General features: G+C 28.0%; 1 protein-coding gene across 1 annotated transcript in view; it reads right to left on the bottom strand.

The window, feature by feature from the left end:
• Positions 1–23,168, bottom strand: part of LOC123272162 (homeotic protein caudal-like) — a 30,263-nt gene extending 7,095 nt beyond the window's left edge. The window contains exon 1 of the mRNA XM_044738860.1: positions 22,007–23,168. Coding sequence (XP_044594795.1) covers positions 22,007–22,700 — 694 coding nt within the window. The 5' untranslated portion in view covers positions 22,701–23,168. The remainder of the gene's footprint in view (positions 1–22,006) is intronic.
• Positions 23,169–23,690: the final 522 nt, after the last annotated feature.

Below are 23,690 nucleotides of genomic sequence, written 5' to 3'. Positions count from 1 at the left end.
TTTTAAAGATATAAGCTCATCCCGATGTTACACTCATCAAGAGCTTTCATTTGAGTACCCACATGCATTTTCATATATTTTTCATATATACATATATATGAATATATAAAATATATGAAAAATTGATGTGAGTACTCAAATGAAAGGTCTGAATGAGTGTAACATCGGGATGAGCTTATATCTTCAAAAATGTCAATGGTTCACGAGATACAAGGTCATTTCTTAATTATGTATCTAGAGATAGAGTATTTTCGAATGCAGCCTAAATACTTATCATCATAAATTGACTATTGGTGAGAATGATATGAAAGTTTGAAAAGGCACAACTCCAGGTCAAGACCTTTTTAATGACACCAAATTTAACTATAAAAACCCATTTTATCATATAAATTCACTGGCCACAAAATTTTGCTTATTCTCTTAATAATATAGATTACAACATTCCTCATTTTTTCAAAAAAATTTTTTTTTCTTAATGTACTTCATCGTTACACATAGATTGTGTTAAATTAAAACTAAGTTTGTTTGAAAAAAAAAACATCAATACAAATTATTATGTTAAATTTTTTACTGTGATTCAGAGAAGACGATAGTTATTAAGTTACTTGAGTAAATAACTGCAGATAATGGTCGAAAGTGCGTGAATAACATGAAGAATATGAATAAAATGTGAGCGAAATAGAGAAATTGGTAAGATGGCAGTGAGTAAATCGTATGACTGGTGTTACTGTATACACATAGCAGGGGTGTAAAAACGGTACTCGCGGGACTCGTTGCCACCCCATTACAATGCTTCTCTTCTCTATTTCACCCTCTACACTTCGCATTTGCAGTTATATAAAACTATACTCTATAGTTTTAGTTATAGTTATATTATAGATATATATTTGTCCTCATATTTCCTTTTGGGCATTTCTTCACCACCTATTTCATGTGACAATTTGTTTTACTCGTTCGTTACATTGTAATTATCATACACTCATATATTCATCCAATTATTATTGCCGGGATTTATGAATAAAATGGTTTTGGATTATTTATTGAGGGCGAAAAAATTCTTCTGCTATTGCTTCAACAGACAGTTTGATCGTATTAATAATTGGGGTGAGTCATTTGTTTTTAACTGACAAAAAAAACTACAGTCCTTTCTTTAACAGGCCATAATTTTATAGAAAATCACCAATGTTGATGATCAATCATCAATATTTTCATGATAAGCCATTAGCTTTTTGTATGACTAAGAAGAAAAATAAATTTGATGAAAGAGAAAAAATTTTGAAACAAGAAAATCCTTTTGAAGAATTTATTCTTCTTAAGCCGAAAAATTCTTTAACCAATTAAGATTTATTTAATTTGAGAAAAAAATTAAAAAAAAAAAATTTAGCAATGTTGAATTAAAAAATTAATTTAAAACTTTAAAACAATATACATTAATTATTATAGATCTAAAATTTATCCAAAATTCTTTCCTTAGTTTAAGATTGCTTCTCTTGAATCAAAAGTTAGTTTTCCTATCAGTGAGAGTGAAAATCCCTAAATAAGATGAAAAAATTTATTAAAAATATATTCTTAGATTTATTAAAATTTTTTGCATGCATTAATTTTAGAATTTTGTTTCAATTTTTAAATCTTTATTAAAAATTGTAAAAATTTCTACTCATTCTATTTTTGAATGTTTCAAATACTTACAATAAAAAAAAAACCAATTGAATTGCATTCAATATAAATTTTCTATTTTAATAAATGAAGAACCGAAATTGAAAATACTTCATAATGACTCTAAAGGTAGCCGACAGCTGTCAATTTATTGAATTCTTGCAACAAATTATTTACAATAATAAAAGTGCTTCGAAAAATATCTACTAATAATTTTTTTCAATTTTTATATGCGGAATTTTATTATTAAACTTCTTTTATTATAATTTAACTGCTATAAAATTTTAAAACAATTTCTAATGTTTGTCAACTTTAGTGCCCTTACTTCATAGAGTTTATTTAATATGCTGTATTGAGTTTCAAATCCTGTTAAACCTGTCAAAACCGGAAAATTTTAAACCCAACAACTTTGGATGGAAGCGTGCGCTTTTCTCTAGGGATGAATTTTATGCCTGCCATTTAAAATCTGACTCCATTTTAGCTCTGCTATATAAAATTGCTGTCAATTTTCAAACCAATAAACACTAATTTAAAAATTCAAATATTTGTGCTACCTGACTTGCTTTTACTCAATTTATTTACTAATTTCAATTATTAGAAAAACATTAAATTATTTATTTCATAATTTTTTTTTCAATTTCTATTCAACAAATTTAAGGTGTATAAAGTTATAATTTAAAAAAAAATTAATTAAAAAAAAAATTAATTAAAAAAAAAATTAATTAAAAAAAAAATTAATTAAAAAAAAATTAATTTAAATAAAAAACTAATTAAAATTAATTTAAACAAAAAATTAATTAAAATTAATTCAAACAAAAAAATAGATTAATTAAAATTAATTCAAACAAAAAATTAATTAAAATTAATTCAAACAAAAAATTAATTCAAACAAAAAATTAATTAAAATTAATTCAAACAAAAAATTAATTAAAATTAATTTAAACAAAAAATTAATTAAAATTAATTCAAACAAAAAATTAATTAAAATTAATTCAAACAAAAAATTAATTAAAATTAATTCAAACAAAAAATTAATTAAAATTAATTTTCATCAATAATTTCTCTAAAAATAACAATATTTTTTTTTTTTATTTATTTTTCATCAGTTATTCCTGATAAAATGACTGTAATAAGTATTACACTTGAAATAATTAGTTACTACCAGTAATATTAATTATTTGAAGGACAAATAAATGAAAATTACTAATCCTCTTCAATTGAGTATTTAAAAGTCTTTGTAAAATGTCATCACCTATCCAAGAAATTGAAACCTATTGATCCCTCTTACGAAGAAATGATCACAATTTAATGTCCGACGGCAGAGCGATTTGTCAGTTTCCAGCAGAGATATTTAAGGAAAATAATGTTGTTTTTCTTTCCTGAGTGTTAAAGTGATATAATATGTAACAGGTAAACATCTGATTTCACAGATAAGGATCACGTCCTTTTGTGTACCTGTTATTTATGTATTTTCAAACGTAGAAATTCTTTTAAACCCATGGTATAGTCTTAAACACAAGTTTCTAATTCTGGGACGTTTTATTTAAGTTGTAACTTTGTTGTATTATGACTTATCGTGCTGTTAAAAAATACTCACTCAGGTTTTTAAGTATTTAATCAAGTATTAATTTAATTTCTGTTTTTAAATAAAAATCTAGATTTTTTTAACGTTTTTTTGTTGACTTTTATTTGTTAAAGATAAGAAAAGACGATGGAAAATAACTTTAGATTTTAGAGCACTAAATAGTAAAATATAAATCGAAAATTTGGTTAAAAAAAATTTTTATGCCCCCGAACTATTGCTTCAGGTTATATTACACTGTATTCTATTCCTCAGGTCTATCGACGTGAAATTTATTTATGACTTGGTTACTTTTATGTTCATTTATTACAACCGTAGCTTTATTGGTCAATTTGAACAGCTTCCGAGCTCGACCTTTAAATATTACGCCGCTTTTCGAAACAAAGTTTACGAAGATCTCACTATAATATCCTTGGCCCGTTTTTTTCAATTTTTACAAATATTTTTCCTTTGTATATATTTAGGAATTGAGACCGCGGGAAGATAAATTCTCTCTTGACAAAATATTTCATCAAATAAACCAAAAATTTTATTTTATAATCTATAATTGATAAACAAATCTTAAATACCAGGGTATAATCAACTTTTTATTCTTTGTTTATCTTTTTTACTTACTAATAAGTTAATCCGTAAATACACAAGAAACAAAAATGGCGGGTGTATTTTGTACAAAATAATGGGAATTTTATTGAAACATTTTTCTTATTTTTAAATTTATTTATTATTTCATTTCAATGCCAAGGCAGTATAGCCAGATGGCAAAAGTATACAAAAACAGTTACAATAAAAGTACACGTATGACTAATGAAAATATAAAATTTCAAAAATATTGGATATTAAGAATTGATCGTTTTTCTTTACTTTACTTTGGAATACAATTATGACAAATACAAGAAAAAAAAATAAATTTAAGTATAAAAATTGAGCATTAAAAATTTAAGAGTTAAACTCAGATCTATAATCGTTTATTTTTCGAAAAAAGCAATTTTTAATCTAGTGAGTAAGCTTAATTTTAAAGAATGTTATTAGATAAAGTCCGAGTGACGTTACCTGGATTTTGGGGAATTACAAATGTTTGACAGGCTTTAGTGTTGCGTCATTTTTTTCAGCGAATTTAATAATCTGCGCTAATATTTATTATAATCCAAGATCACATTATTTTTTTGTTTTTTTGTTGAAAGTACTTTGTTTTTTTTTTTTAATCTCTTTATTAAAAATGTTTTTTAAACAGACTATTTTTTTGCTGAAATATTTTAAGAAACAAATAATATTCGAACAAAATTCAAATTATAGGCTACTAGCAGCCTTGCAGTCACTACGTGACTGCCGTGGCTTGTAAACTGTAAATAAATAAATTTTTGCTTTATTAAATAATGACTTTTGTTAAATTGCACTGTATTTTTTAAACTATTGACCTTTTTAAAGATATGAGCTCGTCCCGATATTATACTCATCAAGAGCTTTCATTTGAGTACCCACATGCATTTTTGATATATTTTTCATATATACATATATATATATATATATATATATATATATATATATATATATATATATATATATATATATATAAATATATGAAAAATTGATGTGGGTACTTAAATAAAAGGTCTCGATAAGTATAACATCGGAATGAGCTTATATCTTAAAAAATGTCAATATTTCACAAGATATTTGTTAAATTGCACTGTATTTTTTTAATTATTGATCTTTTTAAAGATATAAGCTCATCCCGATATTATACTCATCAAGAGCTTTCATTTGAGTACCCACATGCATTTTTGATATATTTTTCATATGTACATATATATAAATATATAAAATATATGAAAAATTGATGTGGGTACTTAAATAAAAGGTCTCGATAAGTATAACATCGGAATGAGCTTATATCTTAAAAAATGTCAATATTTCACAAGATATTTGTTAAATTGCACTGTATTTTTTTAATTATTGATCTTTTTAAAGATATAAGCTCATCCCGATATTATACTCATCAAGAGCTATCATTTGAGTACCCACATGCATTTTTGATATATTTTTCATATATACATATACATAATATATATAAATATATGAAAAATTAATGTGGGTACTCAAATGAAAGGGCTTGATGAGTGTAATATCGGGATGAGCTTATATCTTTAAAAATGTCAATAGTTTACAAGATACAGGGTCATTTCTTAATTATTTATCAAGAGATAGATCATTTTCAAATGCAGCCTAAATACTTATCATAATAAATTGACTATCGGTGAGAATGATATGAAACCTTGAAAAGGCACAACTCAAGGTCAAGATTTTTCTAACGATGCCAAATTTAACCATAAAAACTCATTTTATCTTATAAATACACTGGCCTCAAAATTTTGCTTATTCTCTTAATAATATAGATTTTTGATTTTATCAATATTAAATTTTGATTAGAAAATATTTTTATACTTAAAAATCTTTTTTTATATAAATTTGAAATATTATAAAAAATTTCTATACCGTTATAAAATAATTTTTCTGTAAATTCTAACTTGAATGTTAGATTACAGAACTAAATAAATAATTTAAGTTTATATTCCAAACATTATCTCATAGCACCTGAGACTTTTGAGATAATAATTTTCCAACATACATTATACAAAACACTTTTCTAAAGGTGTTAGTTATTTTGAGCTAGTAGTTCTACACTACTGAAAAAAATGAGTTAATTTTTTTGTTTGATTTTAGCCGCGACCTTTAAAGGATCCTTGGAAAAAACATGATTTTCCTGTTAGCGTCTCTATTTTCGCGGAGGATCAAAGAACTTTAAAATAAATTATCTATTCTTTTTTACAAAACAATTTTTCACTTGTTACATTTTTAAAAAATGCCGTCGGAAACTCTACTCTACTCATTTAGAGCTCGTACAAATTACAAATATGAATTATCTTTAATTTTATTCAATAAGAACAATAATTTAAATATAATTTTATGCAAAATAAAAAATTTTAAACCGAGAAAATTATTTTGTGAAATAAAATTTTTTAAAAAGTAAAAAATTTTTTCTCTTGATTAAAAAAAAATTAATTAATTAAGAATAATTTTCTTGTTTTTCTTTTTTTATTATAAGGGTGATTCTCTGTAAGGACGCCTTAAATCTGTACAAAATTGTCCGACCAAATTATTTTTGATTTTATTAGAAAAAAAATTAACAAGGGCTACAAAACTATCAGCTTAATCATAATAAATAAACAGCCGAATTAATTTTTGCTTTTTCGATATTTGTGTATCTTTGCCAGGGGACTGTTTTTTTTTTTATCAAATTGAGAAAAATCAAGCAAACTATTTCAATGCATTCAACTTTTCAAGTTCTTAATTAATGTTTCCATTAATTAGAATAATATTAAGACTTATGGATCGAATTTTATAAATAAATTATAAATAAAAATAGTTGTCAGGGGACTGAGTTTTGAAGTGGCCCAGACACATATTTCCAGCACAAACTGTTCTTTGACACTAAATAAAATGGCGATAAAGCGCTAACAGCCCTATGGTTATTAACTCTAAGCTAGTTAAATCCTTATAAACTTTACAAAAGGTAAAATAACACGCTGGATTTTTTTTTTGGCTTTGAACTTCTGGTAGGGGACTGTTCTTAAAATGCCTGAGACAAACTTTGCACGGAAAAAAGTAAACTGTAATAAATAACAGTCGATTTATAATAAGTAGGGGAGAAGGGGGTCAAATGAACCACGGGGCAATTGAACCACTCGACTTAAAAAATCGAAAAAATTGAAAAAACGCTTCATGCTCTTAGAATTAGATTCTAATATGTTAAACTTGGATATGATCAAAATTTGAAATCATTGCGATCGATAAATTTTGAAAAATTGAGATTTTCTTATTTTTAGGCATGCAAACTTTCTTTTCGGCTGGTGACAAATTGTTTAATAATATTTAAATTTTTGAATTAATTGATAAAATTTGAATTATAGTAGTTGTATATACTTATATTTTATAATCCTCAACTTTGTTTATAGTGATAGAATGGTTTATTTATTTATTATTTACTATTAATTGTTTTAAAATTATACGGGGTCAATTGAACCAGCAGTCCCGGGGACGATTGAACCATACGGAGAAGCATGGGACATGCGCGCGCATCTTGACTCGACGTGAAAAATACTCAGGGAAATAACCTAACAATTTGATAAACTCAATTTGTAATTAAAATTATTTTTAAATCGATTTTTAATTTATTAAATATAATATATGTGTATTAAAAATGTGCAACAGTAATATTAGAAAGTAACAATTAATATGTTATTTATTAAAAGTTCGGGTTTGAGTTATAAATGTCATTGGTTCAATTGACCCCGAGCAGTGGTTCAATTGCCCCCCGAGCGGGGGTCAATTGAACCATTCGACGCGTTTGGATAAATTAATAATTTTTAAAAATTCACGTTGTTTATTAACTAATTTATGTATTGATAATGATAGTAGACTTAATAAACTATCATTCCAAGAAAAAAAAATTTATTATTTAGTTTTAATTCGAATAGTAAAAAATTACTAAACTTTTTTTGGTTCAATTGACCCCCTTCTCCCCTAATGATCAACCGCTAAAAATTACCATTTCAAACAGTAAAATCGTGGTTTTACTATTCACTTTAAAATATTTACCATTTAAACGTTACAATTTACTCTTTACATGGAAAAAAATACTATTTCAAATACTATTTCAAACAGTAATTTCGCAGAGCTATCGACAGAAATGAACTAACTTATCTTATCCTCTTCGATTTTTCTAAAGCCTTTGACTATGTAAACCCTGAGGTCTTATATATAACTTATGTATCAAATTGGATTTTCCATTGAGGTTATTCTGTGGTTTCACTCCTATTTCACTGGTAGATCGCAATCTGTATCGGATCTTGATCACTCTTTATCTGATGCCATCAGTACGACATCTGGAGTTCCTCAAGGATCCATCCTAGGCCCTATCTTATTGCACGACTCATGATGCGAAGCATCAGAGAGTGCTTTACGATCGAAAAATTTTTTTCGCCTCATTTTGGCGGCTATTTTTATTATTATAGCCTTGTTAGTTCACGGAATCAAGATATTTTGCATACTATTGTCGAGATAATTTAATGGAGATTAATTTCATACTTTTTAAAAATTGATTTACTGCAATAGAATTGGAAAAAAACACCAAAATAGGTCAAAAAATTTTCCTGTCCGTCATGTGTGAAACCCGAAACACTGTAACTTGTGAAAAAATCCATTATTTGAGTTAAATTTTTTTTTTTTAAATTCTAATCGACGATTGTAGGTCACTGAATGCGAATGATTAATTAATTCAGTGTCGTTTAATTGCAATGAATAAAAAACGAAAACTACAAGACTGTATATCTATATATATCCATGTAAAATTAACATGGATGGTGATATATCTATATCTATAGATATTATGTACATTTTATTCCACCAGGGGCGCTTGTGCAGTACCTTCCTACTACAGCTGTTTTTTCGGCAATTAATTTTGAACGACTTAAGTTTTTTTTTTTTTTTTTTTATATTTCATAATTAAATGAGCATTATGAGTCGTGCACTTTTGGATTTTCCAAACTTTTTTCTTATTATGATAAATGGTGTTGCCAAGAGGATGAAGTACTCAAAATATGGTCTCTTTGCAGATGATAAATATGCTTACTATCACTTCAAATGTTTTCAACTAAATGAAGCAGCTTACAAAATTAATATAGATGCTCAGGCTGTAGCTGATTGGGCTAAAGATGTTGGTCTTGAACTAAATCTTCAAAAAACTAAGGTTATGCGATATTGGGTAGCAGCAGGAAATTGAAATGGCTAGATGACTTTGATCTTCCTCAAATCACTGTAAATGGAAATGTCATTCCATATGTTAATTCAACTAAACATCTTGGGGTGCATATAACAAACAATCTCTCCTGGGATGTTCATGTGGCTCATACCTCGCGTAAGGTCTACGGTACACTTAACAGCCTCAAACATAGGAAGAACATACTATCTACCGCAAATCGCAAATTACTTATCACGGCTTTAATTATTCCAATACCCTAGTAGAAATAATCGAGTTTTCACTGGATATAAACCAGTAACTGGCCAGTGATATCGAGTAAAAACTTGAAATCTCGCCACCTACAACTAAGTCATAAACATTAGTTACACCGACAGTGTATCTTTACTAGTGTGTGTATGTTTGTTTATTTTTTTTGTTAACCTGTACGCATCATTATTGTAATTATTATTATTAAAAAACAGTATAAATCAATCAAAATTAGTGTTTATTAACGTGTAAATAATTTCCAGTATATATTTCAAAATGGATGCAGTGAAAAAAAATGACACAATATATAAATTGCGACTGTGGGCATTAAAAACAAATCTCCAATTCAAAATAATTATTTTCTTATTCTATTGTTAGATTTATTATTAGTCTATCAGTCTAATGATGTTATCTATTTTATAATGTACACATAAATGAAACTTTTTTATATCATATCGTTTATTAAACATTATTTTGAATTTATTTGACAATTTTAATAACGCCCAATAACCTCAAAATTCGAAACTGACAGTTTCACTAAAGCCGCCATAATGTTTTGTTAGATCTCTAGTAAAACTGGCCAGTTACTAGACAGAAACTGGATATTACACTGGCCAGTTACTGGTTTAAGTCTAGTAAAACTGGCCAGTTACTGGCTAAAAACTTGATTTCATTTCTACTAAGGTAATTGATTATTGCTCATTGGTATTGATAGATAACTCTAAAAGATTAGACTATAAATTACAGCGATTGATGAACAACGGCATCAGGTTCATTTTCGATCTGAAGCGTGATGACCATATCACTCCTTATCGTCGCTCCTTAAAATGGCTCTCAATCAAATCAAAAAGATTGTATCTCCTAGCTTGTTTCCTGTATAAACTGTTCAGTTCTGATGAACCAAATTTTTTGAGGTGTCTCTTTGTTGAGGAGCCACAAGATATAAGACGCTCGGAAAAGCTGGCTTCAAAGTATAACAATGTCTCGTTTAGCTTTCCAAACTTCTCAACAGCAGTATATGAACACTCTTTCTTAATATCATCAATACGCCTTTGGCGTGAAATACCATTGGATGTCATAAATTCAATTAGTATTGAGGCATTTAAATCCAAAGCATTTGAATTCTTCTACGACCTTGAACTCAGAGAGACATAGTAACCAAAGACTGCATTCACTCTACATAATTTATAGATAAACTGATATGTACAAAACTTTATTGCTCAAATCCATGAGTGGTTTTCATGGTGGTTTATATTTTTTTTTTTTTTTTATATTTAGATGATGACTATGTTTATGGTTTTACATGTACTTTAATTAATCACACTATGTATAATTTTGCCATTTGGCTCTTTCCTTGGCATTTAAATTGAATAAATAAATAAATAAATAAATAATATTCGCTATGTAAATGTCTAAAATGTTAAAGTATAATAATTAACAATTCAGACTTTGATATTTATCATTTCGTACCTAAAAAATGATCTTATGATATGTAAAAAGTATAAAATAAAGTTAGTAAATTTCTAATACAAGAAACGTCAATATTTACAAAGTAAAATGGTAAATTTTAAATGCAACGCTAAAAATCAAACTGTAATTATTGACTTGCTTGGACTGGTAAAATGTATATTTTAAAAGTATAATTTTTACTGTTTCAAATGTTAAATTCTCCCAGAGTGGGACCCCCTTCTCTTTCATCTGAGTTCCCCATCTCATAATATGGACTATATATTGAAATGGCAATTTTTACTGTTTGAAACTGTAATTTTTTAAGAGGAAAGAGTCGTTATTTACTATAGTGACATCTACTAATCACTTATTTTGGATATTAAATTATAAATTATGGCTTTTATATTTTCTACATTAAGTTCTGTAATATTTATATTTTTGTCACCCCGATGTCCACTTTACTGTTTGAAACTATAAAAATTAATCGGAATCCGAGTGAATATTACAGTTTACTTTTTTCCGTGTGGTTTAATGAATTTAATGAAACAAATTAATTTTCGGTACTTTTTATTGAAGAAGATTGTTAGTTAACTAATTAAGTTTATAAACATTATGGATCAAATTATATATTATGGACGAATAACTTAAAATTTAATCTTAAAGTTTTAATTTTGGGAGTGGGACAGCCCAGGGGACTGTTATTTCGGTGGTTTACGAATTTATAGCAAAAAAACCAAAATTTATTTCATTTTAGTTTTCAATGCTCCAAATAGAAATGTTTTTTTACTTTCATAATCAATTTTTTTTCGTAACAAAATAACAATTTTTCTAATAAAAAAATTAGGAAAACGGTTGACCCTAAAGGCCATCCCTGCAACTTCCCGCTAATTCCGTTAATACCTGGCCGCTTTTTTGAGCTCTTCGAGCTCAAAAGTACAATCTGTGTGTTGTTTTAAGCTCTCCGAGCTCAAAAAGATACCTTTTCTATGCTTTTGAGCTCTTTGAGCTCAAAAGTCTGATAGAAGTTTCATAGAACACTATTTTTTGAATGTTCATACCGCAATAACTTTTGAATGAATGAACCGATTTTTACGCGGTTGCCGGCATTCTACGCAGTTTTTTAAGCCTTATGAAGAATTTCTAAGTTTCAATTGGTCAAACTAGAAATTTCGGAGTAACTCTGAAAAAACACTTTTTTCGGTTTTCTTTCGTTCACGATATCTCTCGAACGAATCTACCGATTTTGACCGGATTGGCGGCGATCGACGTGGTTTTTTAAGGTTGAGAGCTGATTAGTTTTTGGAATCGATCGGTTGAGCCGTTTAAAAGTTATCCCAAAAAAACCACTTCAGAAAAAATTTTTTTTCCTACTCTTTTTTAGATTTCTCCAAATTTCTCAAAATATATCGGTCCGAATCGGTTCAAATTAACAGGAAATCTAAGTTTGGCGGAGCCCTTTCGAATGGCACCAACCGCGATGAAATCGGTTCAACCGTTCAAAAGTTATAAGAGGTTTACATACTTACACACACACACACACACACACACACACACACACACATACAGACATAGTGACACCCTCGCGGGAATAGTCAGGAAAGCTTCCTAGGACCTCAAAACGTCGAGATCTGATGAAAACTCGATTTTCGAAAAACGGGGTAAAACCAATAACTTCCCGATTTTTGAAAATTTTCAATTTTCTTAGCGGGAAGTTAAAAAATGCCTGAGACATCAAAAAACATCCTTACAGAGAATCACCCATAAATTAAAAAAAAAATTTTTTTTCTAAAATTTTAATAACAATAAAACTATAATGCGTTCCGCCCCGCTCAATTAATTTTACAGTAATATTGTCGTGAGTTGACGAGTATAAAACAATGAAAACAGTTGTTAAACGGTAATTTAAACGATGGTTATGCAAATTATTAGCAAAAACCCCGGAAACTTTAAAATACCTTAAGGTTTTTCCCGTCATAAATCAAAGTACATAGGCAAAATGAATGTTTCTAAATATGTTGAGGCCATTTGAAGAAAATGAGTACTACCTGACAAGTAGTATTTAGTATACTAAATACAGTCGACGCTCTCTGTATTGGACCTCTCTGTATTTGACCGCTCTCTGTATTTGACCACATTCTTTCTCTGTACTAGACGATTTTACACAGCTCTTATGGACAAGGACGAGTCAAATACAGAGAATGGTCCTGTACGGGTGAGTCAAATACAGAGAGCGTTGACTGTACAATACTGTAAGAGCTGTGTAAAATCGTCTAGTACAGAGAAAGAATGTGGTCAAATACAGAGAGCGGTCAAATACAAAGAGCGGTCAAATACAGAGAGCGGTCAAATACAGAGAGCGGTCAAATACAGAGAGGTCCAATACAGAAAGCGTCGACTGTAGATTGAAAAGAAAGTTTGGGAATTTCCCAAGTAGCAGGTGTACAATATCCAGTTGTGATTCATTGAGTAGGAGACAAAAGATTGTCCCTTTCGAAAGGTAAACCTTACTGAAATAATGTTACGGTTGTAATGCTTCCATCTTCACCCTAAGTACGTTTAATTAATCTCTGTTGTTGACCAACAAAACTACCTTCTGTGACTCTAGGGTTTCAATTTTGAGCCGCAGCAAACTACTCTAAGACACAGATACATTTCTAAAATTTAAATACGTTTGTTAAAAGATGTGAAGTGTCATACAAACAGGATTAGGACAACTTATAAACATTCAATTGTGTTAAACGCAACTGTTGTTGCTAAATTGATCTGTCAAAAATGAGGGTGCATTTTCAAATTTATCATGGAGCGTGCACGGAGAGAAGTATTTATTTAAGTCATAATAAGGCTCGTTTATTATAAATAAATCTGTTATTTAAATACCACAAACTATATTACTTATTTGACGGAAATAAATTAATTTAATGAGATAAAAATATAGTTTTTTCAGTGTATTTATTTGAAGAATATAGTGATTTTTTTATAATTAACAAATCTTCCTTTAACCCTTTAGAGTCTGACCTTGAAACCCCACTCTTTGGTCTGGCGGAGCCCAATAGAATTAGAAAAAGCGCGAAACAAATGTGACAGGGCCGTATTATAAGAGAAAAAATTTCACCTGGGTGGGAAGTAAAAAATAATTTTTTTTTCAATTTTTAATTTATTAAATAATAAATATCAAAGGACTTAAATTCAAATTAAGAACAACATTTTGTCTCATTATAAATATAGTTAAGTATTTTAATTATCAGCATAATTATTAGAAAAAATAAATACTAAGAAAAGTTCAAATTTCAATATCAATTCTTATAATGTGAATAATGGCCATATTTTAATAATATTTTTAGTAATATTTTAACAATATTTTGAATAACATTTTTAGTAATATTTTAAATAATTTAATAGTTAGTTTTTTCCATAAAAACTTTATTTGACTTTATGGTAAGCAGCAAAACAAACTATTTTGCACAAAGATACCTGATATTGTTCACATTGCCATGTAGATCTAACATTATTGCCATTTTGCGTGTGATTTTCATTGACGATACACATAACACATGATTTTTGGGAACTCCTTATCAAGTTGTGTTCAAGTTTAGATTTTAAGGTATTACCCTCGCGACTTCCGTCGTCAAAAGTTTATGCCAGAGTGTACGGTACACATACCAGATAGCCATTATTAACAAGCCTAAAACTTTTTGCTGTTTATGTACTTATTTCAGCCAATCACGAAGGAGATACTGATCGTTTGAAAAGTCTGGCAACACTGCGTGAGCGTTAAGATATTTTATAGTGGTTATACTGTAGTGTTTTGGACTGGCTGTAGACTTACCTCTGTTTTGATACATGCGTTTATTTATTTATTTACATACATTGAAAGATTAATATATATTATTATATTAAAATTGTTAACTTTTTGAATTTTTAATAAATATAAAAAAAATTAAAATTAATTCAGCCGACATTTAAAAATTTTTAGAATTTTTTTTTATTGAAAAAATGATTATAAAAAAATAAAAAAGAAATTTCACTTGAAAAAAACTTCAAAAACTGTAAATGCAATATAAAAAAATTTTTTTTTTTTCTAATTTAATTATTAAAAAAAAGTCAAAAAATTAAAAATGTTGGCTAACTTTAGTATCATAAAAAAATACTTATTTTCATAAAATAATCATAGTTTTTTTTTCAAATAAATAAAATTAATAACTATAATATTACACCTAACGTAAATTAAACTTTTCAAATTTGTCAGCGCATGCGCGTCTCATACTTCTTTCGCGACTAACAAAACTTGCGCTGTTGCCACAGCTTTATTAACGTATCCCCTCCTCAGTTAAAGTCTGGTAAATTTTTCATTACTTATTAATAAATAGCTCTGAAACTGTGTGGTAATTATCAATGAATTTTTTTTTTAATTGTTTAGTTGTTAGTTAACGTTACTCTAGTTTTTTAAAAAGATCCTAAGAAAAGTTTCTAAGATATAAAAATGTTTGTAGGTAAATTTTTCGATATCCCGTATACCGTAATGTATAAGAGCGTTCAAAACTCAAACTTTAAAATTAAATATCTCGGAAACTAGATGGTAAAAAATTCTCAAATTGCGCCAATCGACGAAGAATTATATGAACATTAATCTACCAAAATTAAAAAAATCCTAAGAAAACGACTTTGGCGAGGGTACTACCTTAACCCTTTAGAGTCAGAGGATCTTGAAACGTCTACGTGTGAGACTGGTGGGGAGAGCGCGAATCGTAGAGTCCCGTGAGTATGTATTTCTGACATGTGAGAGTAGTAGTGTGCCTGTGAGTACCCTTCCACTCATTTGAATCTCGCGCTGCGTTCATTGACAGTGCCGTAGTTAGTATTTTGACGTAAAGAAATAGTCTCTTCGAAAGTAAGGTTAGAAAAAATTTTTTAAATTTCATACATTGCTATGTAATTGAAAAATAATTTGATTGCTCATAATTAGTCGCTAGTATGCCAAAAAAAAAAAAAAATAAAAACATAAAAATATAATTAAAAATATTATTAAAATATGGCCATTATTCACATTATAAGAATTGATATTGAAATTTGAACTTTTCTTAGTATTTATTTTTCTAATAATTATGCTGATAATTAAAATACTTAACTATATTTATAATGAGACAAAATGTTGTTCTTAATTTGAATTTAAGTCCTTTAATATTTATTATTTAATAAATTAAAAATTGAAAAAAAATTATTTTTACTTCCCACCCAGGTGAAATTTTTTCTCTTATAATACGGCCCTGTCACATTTGTTTCGCGCTTTTTCTAATTCTATTGGACTCCGCCAGACCAAAGAGTGGGGTTTCAAGGTCAGACTCTAAAGGGTTAAAGTAACAGTTGGAGTAGGTTGAGCAGTCGGATCTACCAGTAGTTGGTTAACTAGGTTTATTCGAAATTGTAACTGGTTATGACCACGGTTATTCTGAGATGGTGAATTGGTGTTTGTATACAAGAGGAAATAATTAATAATTGCTACGTTAATCACATAAAAAAAAATACATTTCCACCATTTTTTGGCTGGACGACCTAAAGTTTTCTAACCTTACTTTCGAAGAGACTATTTCTTTACGTCAACAATACTAACTACGGCACTGTCAATGAACGCAGCGCGAGATTCAAATGAGTGGAAGGGTACTCACAGGCACACTACTACTCTCACATGTCACTCATACATACTCACGGGGCTCTACGATTCGCGCTCTTCCCACCAGTCTCACACGTAGACGTTTCAAGATCCTCTGACTCTAAAGGGTTAATTAATTTATTTTCATTTTTAAAAAAATGAGTATTGTTGTGGGCACAGTAACTTTCTTGTTGAAAAATAGTTTTTTTTTAGACGGAAATAGTTTTTTTTTAGACGGAAGTCGCGAGGGTAATACCTTAAAATTTTCTTGGCGCAAGAAATTTGTTTTTTTTTCTTTTCTGTGTATGTATTTAATGATTTATCTGTACTCAATTAAAATTTAAAATTAAATTTATTTTTAAATCTTTAATTAATTAATTAAAGAAAGATTAGGTTCTAAAGTCGAATAAAATTTTTATCTATCTATTTATTTCAAATAAGATTTATTAACTACACGGAAATAAAATTGAAGGAGTTTTTACTAATTTACTATTGTAATTTTTACTAAATAAAAGAGTAACGGTGGACTATACTTCTTATTTAGTAATTTTTACGATCTACTATTGTAAATTTTATCCAACAAATAAGACAAGCAAGAGTCTTAAAAAGTCGAATACTATAGAGCAAATTATACAATATGTGTTTGTGAACTTTACCATTCAACTATTGTAAAAATTCACAGTTGGTTTTTTTAAAAGAAATATTAGGGAGGGAGAGAGATAGAAGGTTGGACTAATTGGTACCTGTACAGTAATCGAAAAAAGAAACCGACATTTTCGTGCTATCTAGGAATCGAACCCAGAACTCTGTGTTGGCAGCCAGAGACTCTCCCTCTACGCTATCTGAGGTAAACTAAGACACATATCCTTTAACATTTACATAAACTCGGAGTCTAGCGCTGTGCACGGCCATCACTCACACTAATTGAGAAACATTCCAATTCAACTATTGTAAAATTTGCTATAGTTCTATTGGAAAGATACAGAGGCAGCACTGGAAATTTTCATCTCTTACTTTTTACAATAGTAATATCGTATTTTTTCATGAATAAATAGTATTTTTTCTTCTAAAATATTTGAAAATTAATAGTAATCAAAGTATAGTCCAGCTTTACAATAGTTGTATCGTAAATTTTCCCAGAAATTTTTCCCGTGTATATTTAATGATTTATCTGTACTCAATTAAAATTTAAAATTAAATTTATTTTTAAATCTTTAATTAATTAATTAAAGAAAGATTAGGTTGTAAAGTCGAATAAAATTTTTATCTATCTATTTATTTCAAATAAGATTTATTAACTATTAAAAATCTTATTCCAATGAAATAAATAAGCGAATTCAATCAAATAAACCAAAACAAAATAGCATTTGGTTCAAATTTAAATAAAACATATTTGTTAATATTAAATACGTATTTTTAAGTTATTGTAAATAAATCTAAGAATTTAAATCAATCAAACTGTTTTCGTAGTTTGGACAAAAATTATATGCAAAATACCAATAGCGATAAAGTATACGATCGCGTGCATTTTCTTTTATATTATTCACTGTATCTGGCGCTAGAAACATGGAGAGAAATCGCGTGTAACTAAAATAATTCAAACATGTATCATGAATCGTATTTTTATTCAGAGTCATAAGCTCGAAACTTGCAAATGTCCAAACTTAGATATTGCCAAGTGTTTCTGTTAGTTTGAAACACAGGAAAATACACCATAAAAGATGGTGTACGTTGCTACACGAATGGGTTTTATTTAATTGTAATGTACCTACATTTCAAGTCATGCAAAGGCGCATTATACGAGCGGCAATGCAGCAATAAAACCATAAAATGCAGATAATCACCAGTAAAAAAAATATGAGAGATAGTCTCACGCTTGTAGAAGCGAGCGTTTGAAAATCGTTAAAAATAATCAATTATTTTTTTTTCTACTTGTAATGCAACTACGGAAAACATGGACGGATAATTATTAGACATGCTGATTTTTAAAAACATTCAGTTCAACGGGTATTTTTTTTTTTATTTTATTACCGTCGAGGGTAAGTTCTGGTAGCACCGATATTGAGTAGCTTGTGATCCCAATGTTACAAGCTGTAAAAGTTGGTAAAGAGCAGATTTTGAGAAATATTTTTTAAAGTTTATATCACTAGACAGGAGGACAAAATAAGTTCAATTAAAACTAATTAAATTGGTGCGTAACACCAATATTTAACTCTTCAAAAAATATCAAATTTATTCACTCTAGGTCCTGGCTGACAACAAATAAATTAAAAATAAATATAACTCTGCACGCGTAGCCTTAATTCATCTATTTTTCTTTTTTCCTTAATAATTAAACTACCTTGTTAATTTAAAATAATTAAATATAGAAATTTTAGTTTATATAGTCATATTTTTACGTAAGTTTTTTACTCTAAAAATTTATTAACCCTGTTATTGGCCCTTTGGACTGTTGAATTTAAGTAAATGCAAATAAATAAATAAAATTTTGAATTTGGAATTTTTTAACGCAATTTTTAAATATTTATTTACTTACTTTAAATATTTATTTACTTTATTAATATAAGTTAAATAATTGAGACTTTTAAAGATACACAGAAAAAAAATTTTGCGTTATTGCATCAAAAAATTTTGCATTATAAATTTTTGTTTTAATTATTTAACACAAATTTTTTTGACGCAATGACAAAATTTGACACAATTTTTTACTGTGCAAGTTAAAAATAATAAATTTATAATTTTGAAGGAAAAGAAAAAATTATCATTTCGAAAACGTAAACTATCATTCTACTGGTAATGTTTTCTATTACATATTGTATAACACATCGATGTTCTAATTAGTAAATTATCTAACTCCATTTTAGAGAATCTTCTATTTGTACTAAAAAACAATTAGTTAAAAATTTATTATCACTTTAAAAAATAATTTGATACTAATAAAGGTACCCAGTAAAAAATATTTTGTAAAATCAAAACACACTTTGTGTTATTTTAACACAAAGTTTGTGTCATTTTAACACAAAAGTGTGTTAAATTTTAACATTAATTTTGTGTGGAGTGTATTTAACATAATAATTTTTACTGTGTATAATATTTTGGTTTGGATCATTCAAATAATTTATAATTAGACTGTTGCTACATTAAAATGTTAAAAAATCTTCCTCTAAAAAATAAGGAGCTAGACCAATAGCTAATAATTAGACCGTCAACATTTACCTGATAATTCCCATTGTTCGCTTATAATAATAATAATTTTCTTCTCTGTAAATAATAAAATTTGACTGAATATCTATACTGATAAAAAAATTAACTTGATTAAGAAAAATAATCTTAAATTAAAAAATTTTCTGTCATTGCGTCAAAAAACGTTTTCATAAAAAAAGTTCTCATAAATATGTTAGTAATATATTATTAATTTGCTATAACTGTACTAAATTAACTGACAAATAAATAATTTTATACCCAAACTTTTTTAACGCAAGTAAAAATGATTAAACCCAAGAAAAATAAAAATGTTCTTCTTAAATCACTAATTTTTTCATTATAAACCAATTCAACAAGATTCATATTCTTACCGTCGATTAAAATTCCAAACGAACCCAATTTTACAAAATAAAACCTAAAAGTACACGTATGACGAAAAGTATTGTAGATTAATCTTACAAATATTTGATAACAATTAGATGTTTACCTTCATCTATCCAACAATGTTTACATTGTTTCTCCATATCTATACCACGAGTCAACTATCCTATTTACAACGCAATAAATGTAACAAGAATTTAATATATAAATTAAAAATTTATCCATTATTACTTTTGTCTTAGTTTTTATTAGACCCACGAAATCCTCTTTATCTCCAAAAGCCACAAAGAAAAAAAATGAATTAAGTAAAGAATTTTGAAGAATTTGATCTTCTAGATTTGAGTAAAAAAATTCTTAAACTAAGAAATTTATCGTCTTGATACAAGACAATGAAACTCTTCAAAATTATTTTTTTGGTTTAAGAATTTTTCTCTTGATTGACAGAAAAAAGTAAACTGTAATAAATAATAGTCGATTTATAATAAGTAATGACCAACTGGAAAAAATTAACATTTCAAACAGTAAAATTGTGATTTTAACAATTACTTTATAATATTTATCATTTAAATGCTACAATTTATTATTTACATGGAAGAAAATACTATTTCAAACAATGATATTCGCTATATAAAAGCCGAAAATGTTCAAGTATAATAATTAAGAATTTTGACTTTGACATTTATCATTTCGCACACAGAAAGAAATAATTAAATTCATTAAATAAATTAACGTTTTTAATATTTAAAAATATAAAAGATAATTATGAGCTGTGATAGAATTTGGTATTTTACAATAAACGTTATTATAATGTAATATAATTAATGCAAATAATTTATAAAGATAATTTTTGTTTATAAGCAATCTTCATATCATATAAAATTGCAAGCGAAACAAATTCACTCAACAAAATATTTATTAACTGTTAATAAATATTTGTTAACTATTAATAAATACTTATTAATTGTTAATAAATGTACGTTCCTCCCAAATAAATATTTATTAAATGTTAAAAAATATTTATTAAAATTTAATAATTGTCTTCAAATAAATTGAATTATTAATAGTTAATAAATTCTTCTATCAGTGCACGCAGAAAAAAATTTTGTTAAAATAACTTAAGATATATTCTAGTAACAAATGCATTTGTTAACATAGTGATAACAAATTATATGTTAAAATAACAAAATTTAGGTTATAGCAAGTTATTAATATGTTATAACAACAAAACAATTTGGTTACTATAGCAAAATCTTTAAGTAGATTCGACCAAATAATTCAGTTAGTATAACAAATTTTTTTGTTGAAACAGCAAAATTATTCTATTAAAATAACAAATAAATTTACATTAAATTTTATAAGAATCCATAATTTAAAAATATGCTATAATCAGTGATATCTGATTTGGAAAATATTTTAGCAACAAATTAGTTTTGTTATTGCAATAAAATGATTTCATTAGGACAACAAATTGATTTGGTGAATTAACAGACTGGTTTTTTAGTACAACTTGAAACATTTTGTTAATGCGATTAATGGATTTGTTACTATAACTAAACTCATTTGTTACCAGAACATATTTTTTAGTTATCCCGTCTTTTGTTATTTCAACAAAATCATTTTTTGCCCTCCGGGCGGAAAGTGGCAACTTTCGTCCCGCTGCGCTAAACTAAGTTGCCGCTTTCCGCCTTCGTCGGACAAAAAAATAGTATACACTCCTCGGGAAGTAAATAAGAAAGCCTCAGATCACATGTTTGTTGACCTCGGCTTCGCCTCGGCCAACAATTACATGTGATCTGAGACATTTCTTACTTTACTTCCCTAGGTGTGTAATATACTATTTTATGCGTGTGTATTTTCTAAAAATACTATCGTACTTATTATTAATCTGGTTAATATTTTTTTTCAGTAACGCGTTTATAATTAATACGCATTAAAAAACCCTCGATATACAGTTTACTTTTCTCCGTGTTGAAATAAATTTTTTTTCCGTGCAAATAAAATAAAATAAACCCAAAAATCTTACCAGGAGTCTGCTGATGAATATACGAAGTTTTCTTCATCCACTCATAAGGGCTGCGAATTGGCGCGGGTCTAACAGGGGTCGTGGAAGCACTACTATTATTATTATTATTATTATTATTATTATTATTATTATTATTAGGAGGATTAAGAGTATTGATATTAGGCGAAGCGGGTGTTCCAGGGCTGCTAATTTCACTGCCACTTATGGTAATCGGCGGACTGGGTTCACTGCCGGCAATAATGTTGTGATTGTTGTTGTTATTGGTTTTGGTCATGCTCCAGTCAGTGGGGGTAGGAGTCATGGGGCTCTGCTGGTTTTGGTGATGATACAAAGGCTGTTGATACTGCAGATGATGGGAATAAGGATGAGAATGAGGCCAGGAGCAGGTGAGGACGTCCCCAGTGGGACTTGAGAGGTGATCTAGGTACTGGTGTTGGCTTCCAGGTGAGGATTGGTGCGAAGATCCTGACGAAGGATGGCCATGAGGATACCCATGAGGGTACCAGTACTGTTGAGAGCCTTCTGCTGCAGCTACTGCAGCTGCTCCAGCTACAACTGCTGCAGTTACTGCTGCTTGTTGCTGCTGCTGGCTGGTTAAGTGTTGTTGGTGAAGAGTCGCTTGTGCCTGTTGCTGTTGACGGTACATCGTTAGTTGATTGTAATACACCATTCCTACACTACTGACTTCAGTCATTACGTATTAAAAAAAAAATTTTTTTTCTGTCTATTTTGACAAAATTAATCCTTTATTTTTTTCCAATAATTTAAAATGAAAATTTATCACTTCACAAATTTTAAGCCGACAAATATTCGACATTACTAACCTAATCTATTGAAAGGTCAGACGTCACAATTAGGCCCCAGGTATGTCGAACTTAACAATTACTAGAGAAAAACGTGTACGCACTTGAGCAAAACTAACTCGAAAATGACACAAGCTCCGTTTATCAATTCTAAGGTACTGAAAGCAGTAGGTATATTTTCCCCACTCTTGGTATGTAACGCCTCTAAAATTTAACTTTCCCCACTACGGCATTTAACGGTAAGACTCGACCAATCGCCTTTAGCTTTTATACATACATCACAATGGCGACTTTACTACTCTATGTACACCGATTATGATAAATTTCTGATAATAATCTCACTCCATTCACGTACAAGTTATTCATTATTTTGAGATTCATTTTTTTAATGATTTTTATATTTTATGCGCCGGACTATTTTTGATTGTTTATTACTTAATAATTCTCAAGTTTTGTTGTATTAATTTTTAGTAATGAAAAATTTATGGAGATTTTTAATTTGGAATTAGGAAATATTGGCTACAAAGTGTAATAACACTTTTGTGTATACTTATACCTGGTTAACAAAGCAAAGGTAAACTTAATGAAGGCATCCTAGATTATTGTTAAGCTCCAAATTAACTCTCTTTTGTATTTACATGACTTGAGTATATGTCGTGACTTAAATTCAATAGCGTTAATGTCTACAAATATATATTTGGTTTGTGGGTAAATTATGAGTTTGAAAAATATATTTATCCCAGGGATTAACTCGAAAGAAAATTTTTCTTTAATTCATTTTTTGAATTATGGTATGAAATACAAGGTTAGTATTTTTTAAATACTTTTATAAATTTTTTTGTTGATACCTGATATATTAAATTTGTTTTAAAATTTTTTTT

This window comes from Cotesia glomerata, linkage group LG9 (genome assembly GCF_020080835.1).
Source record: "Cotesia glomerata isolate CgM1 linkage group LG9, MPM_Cglom_v2.3, whole genome shotgun sequence".
NCBI lineage: Eukaryota > Metazoa > Arthropoda > Insecta > Hymenoptera > Braconidae > Cotesia > Cotesia glomerata.
The sequence above is the reverse complement of the archived record's forward strand: the minus strand, read 5'-3'. Positions and strand labels throughout refer to the sequence as shown.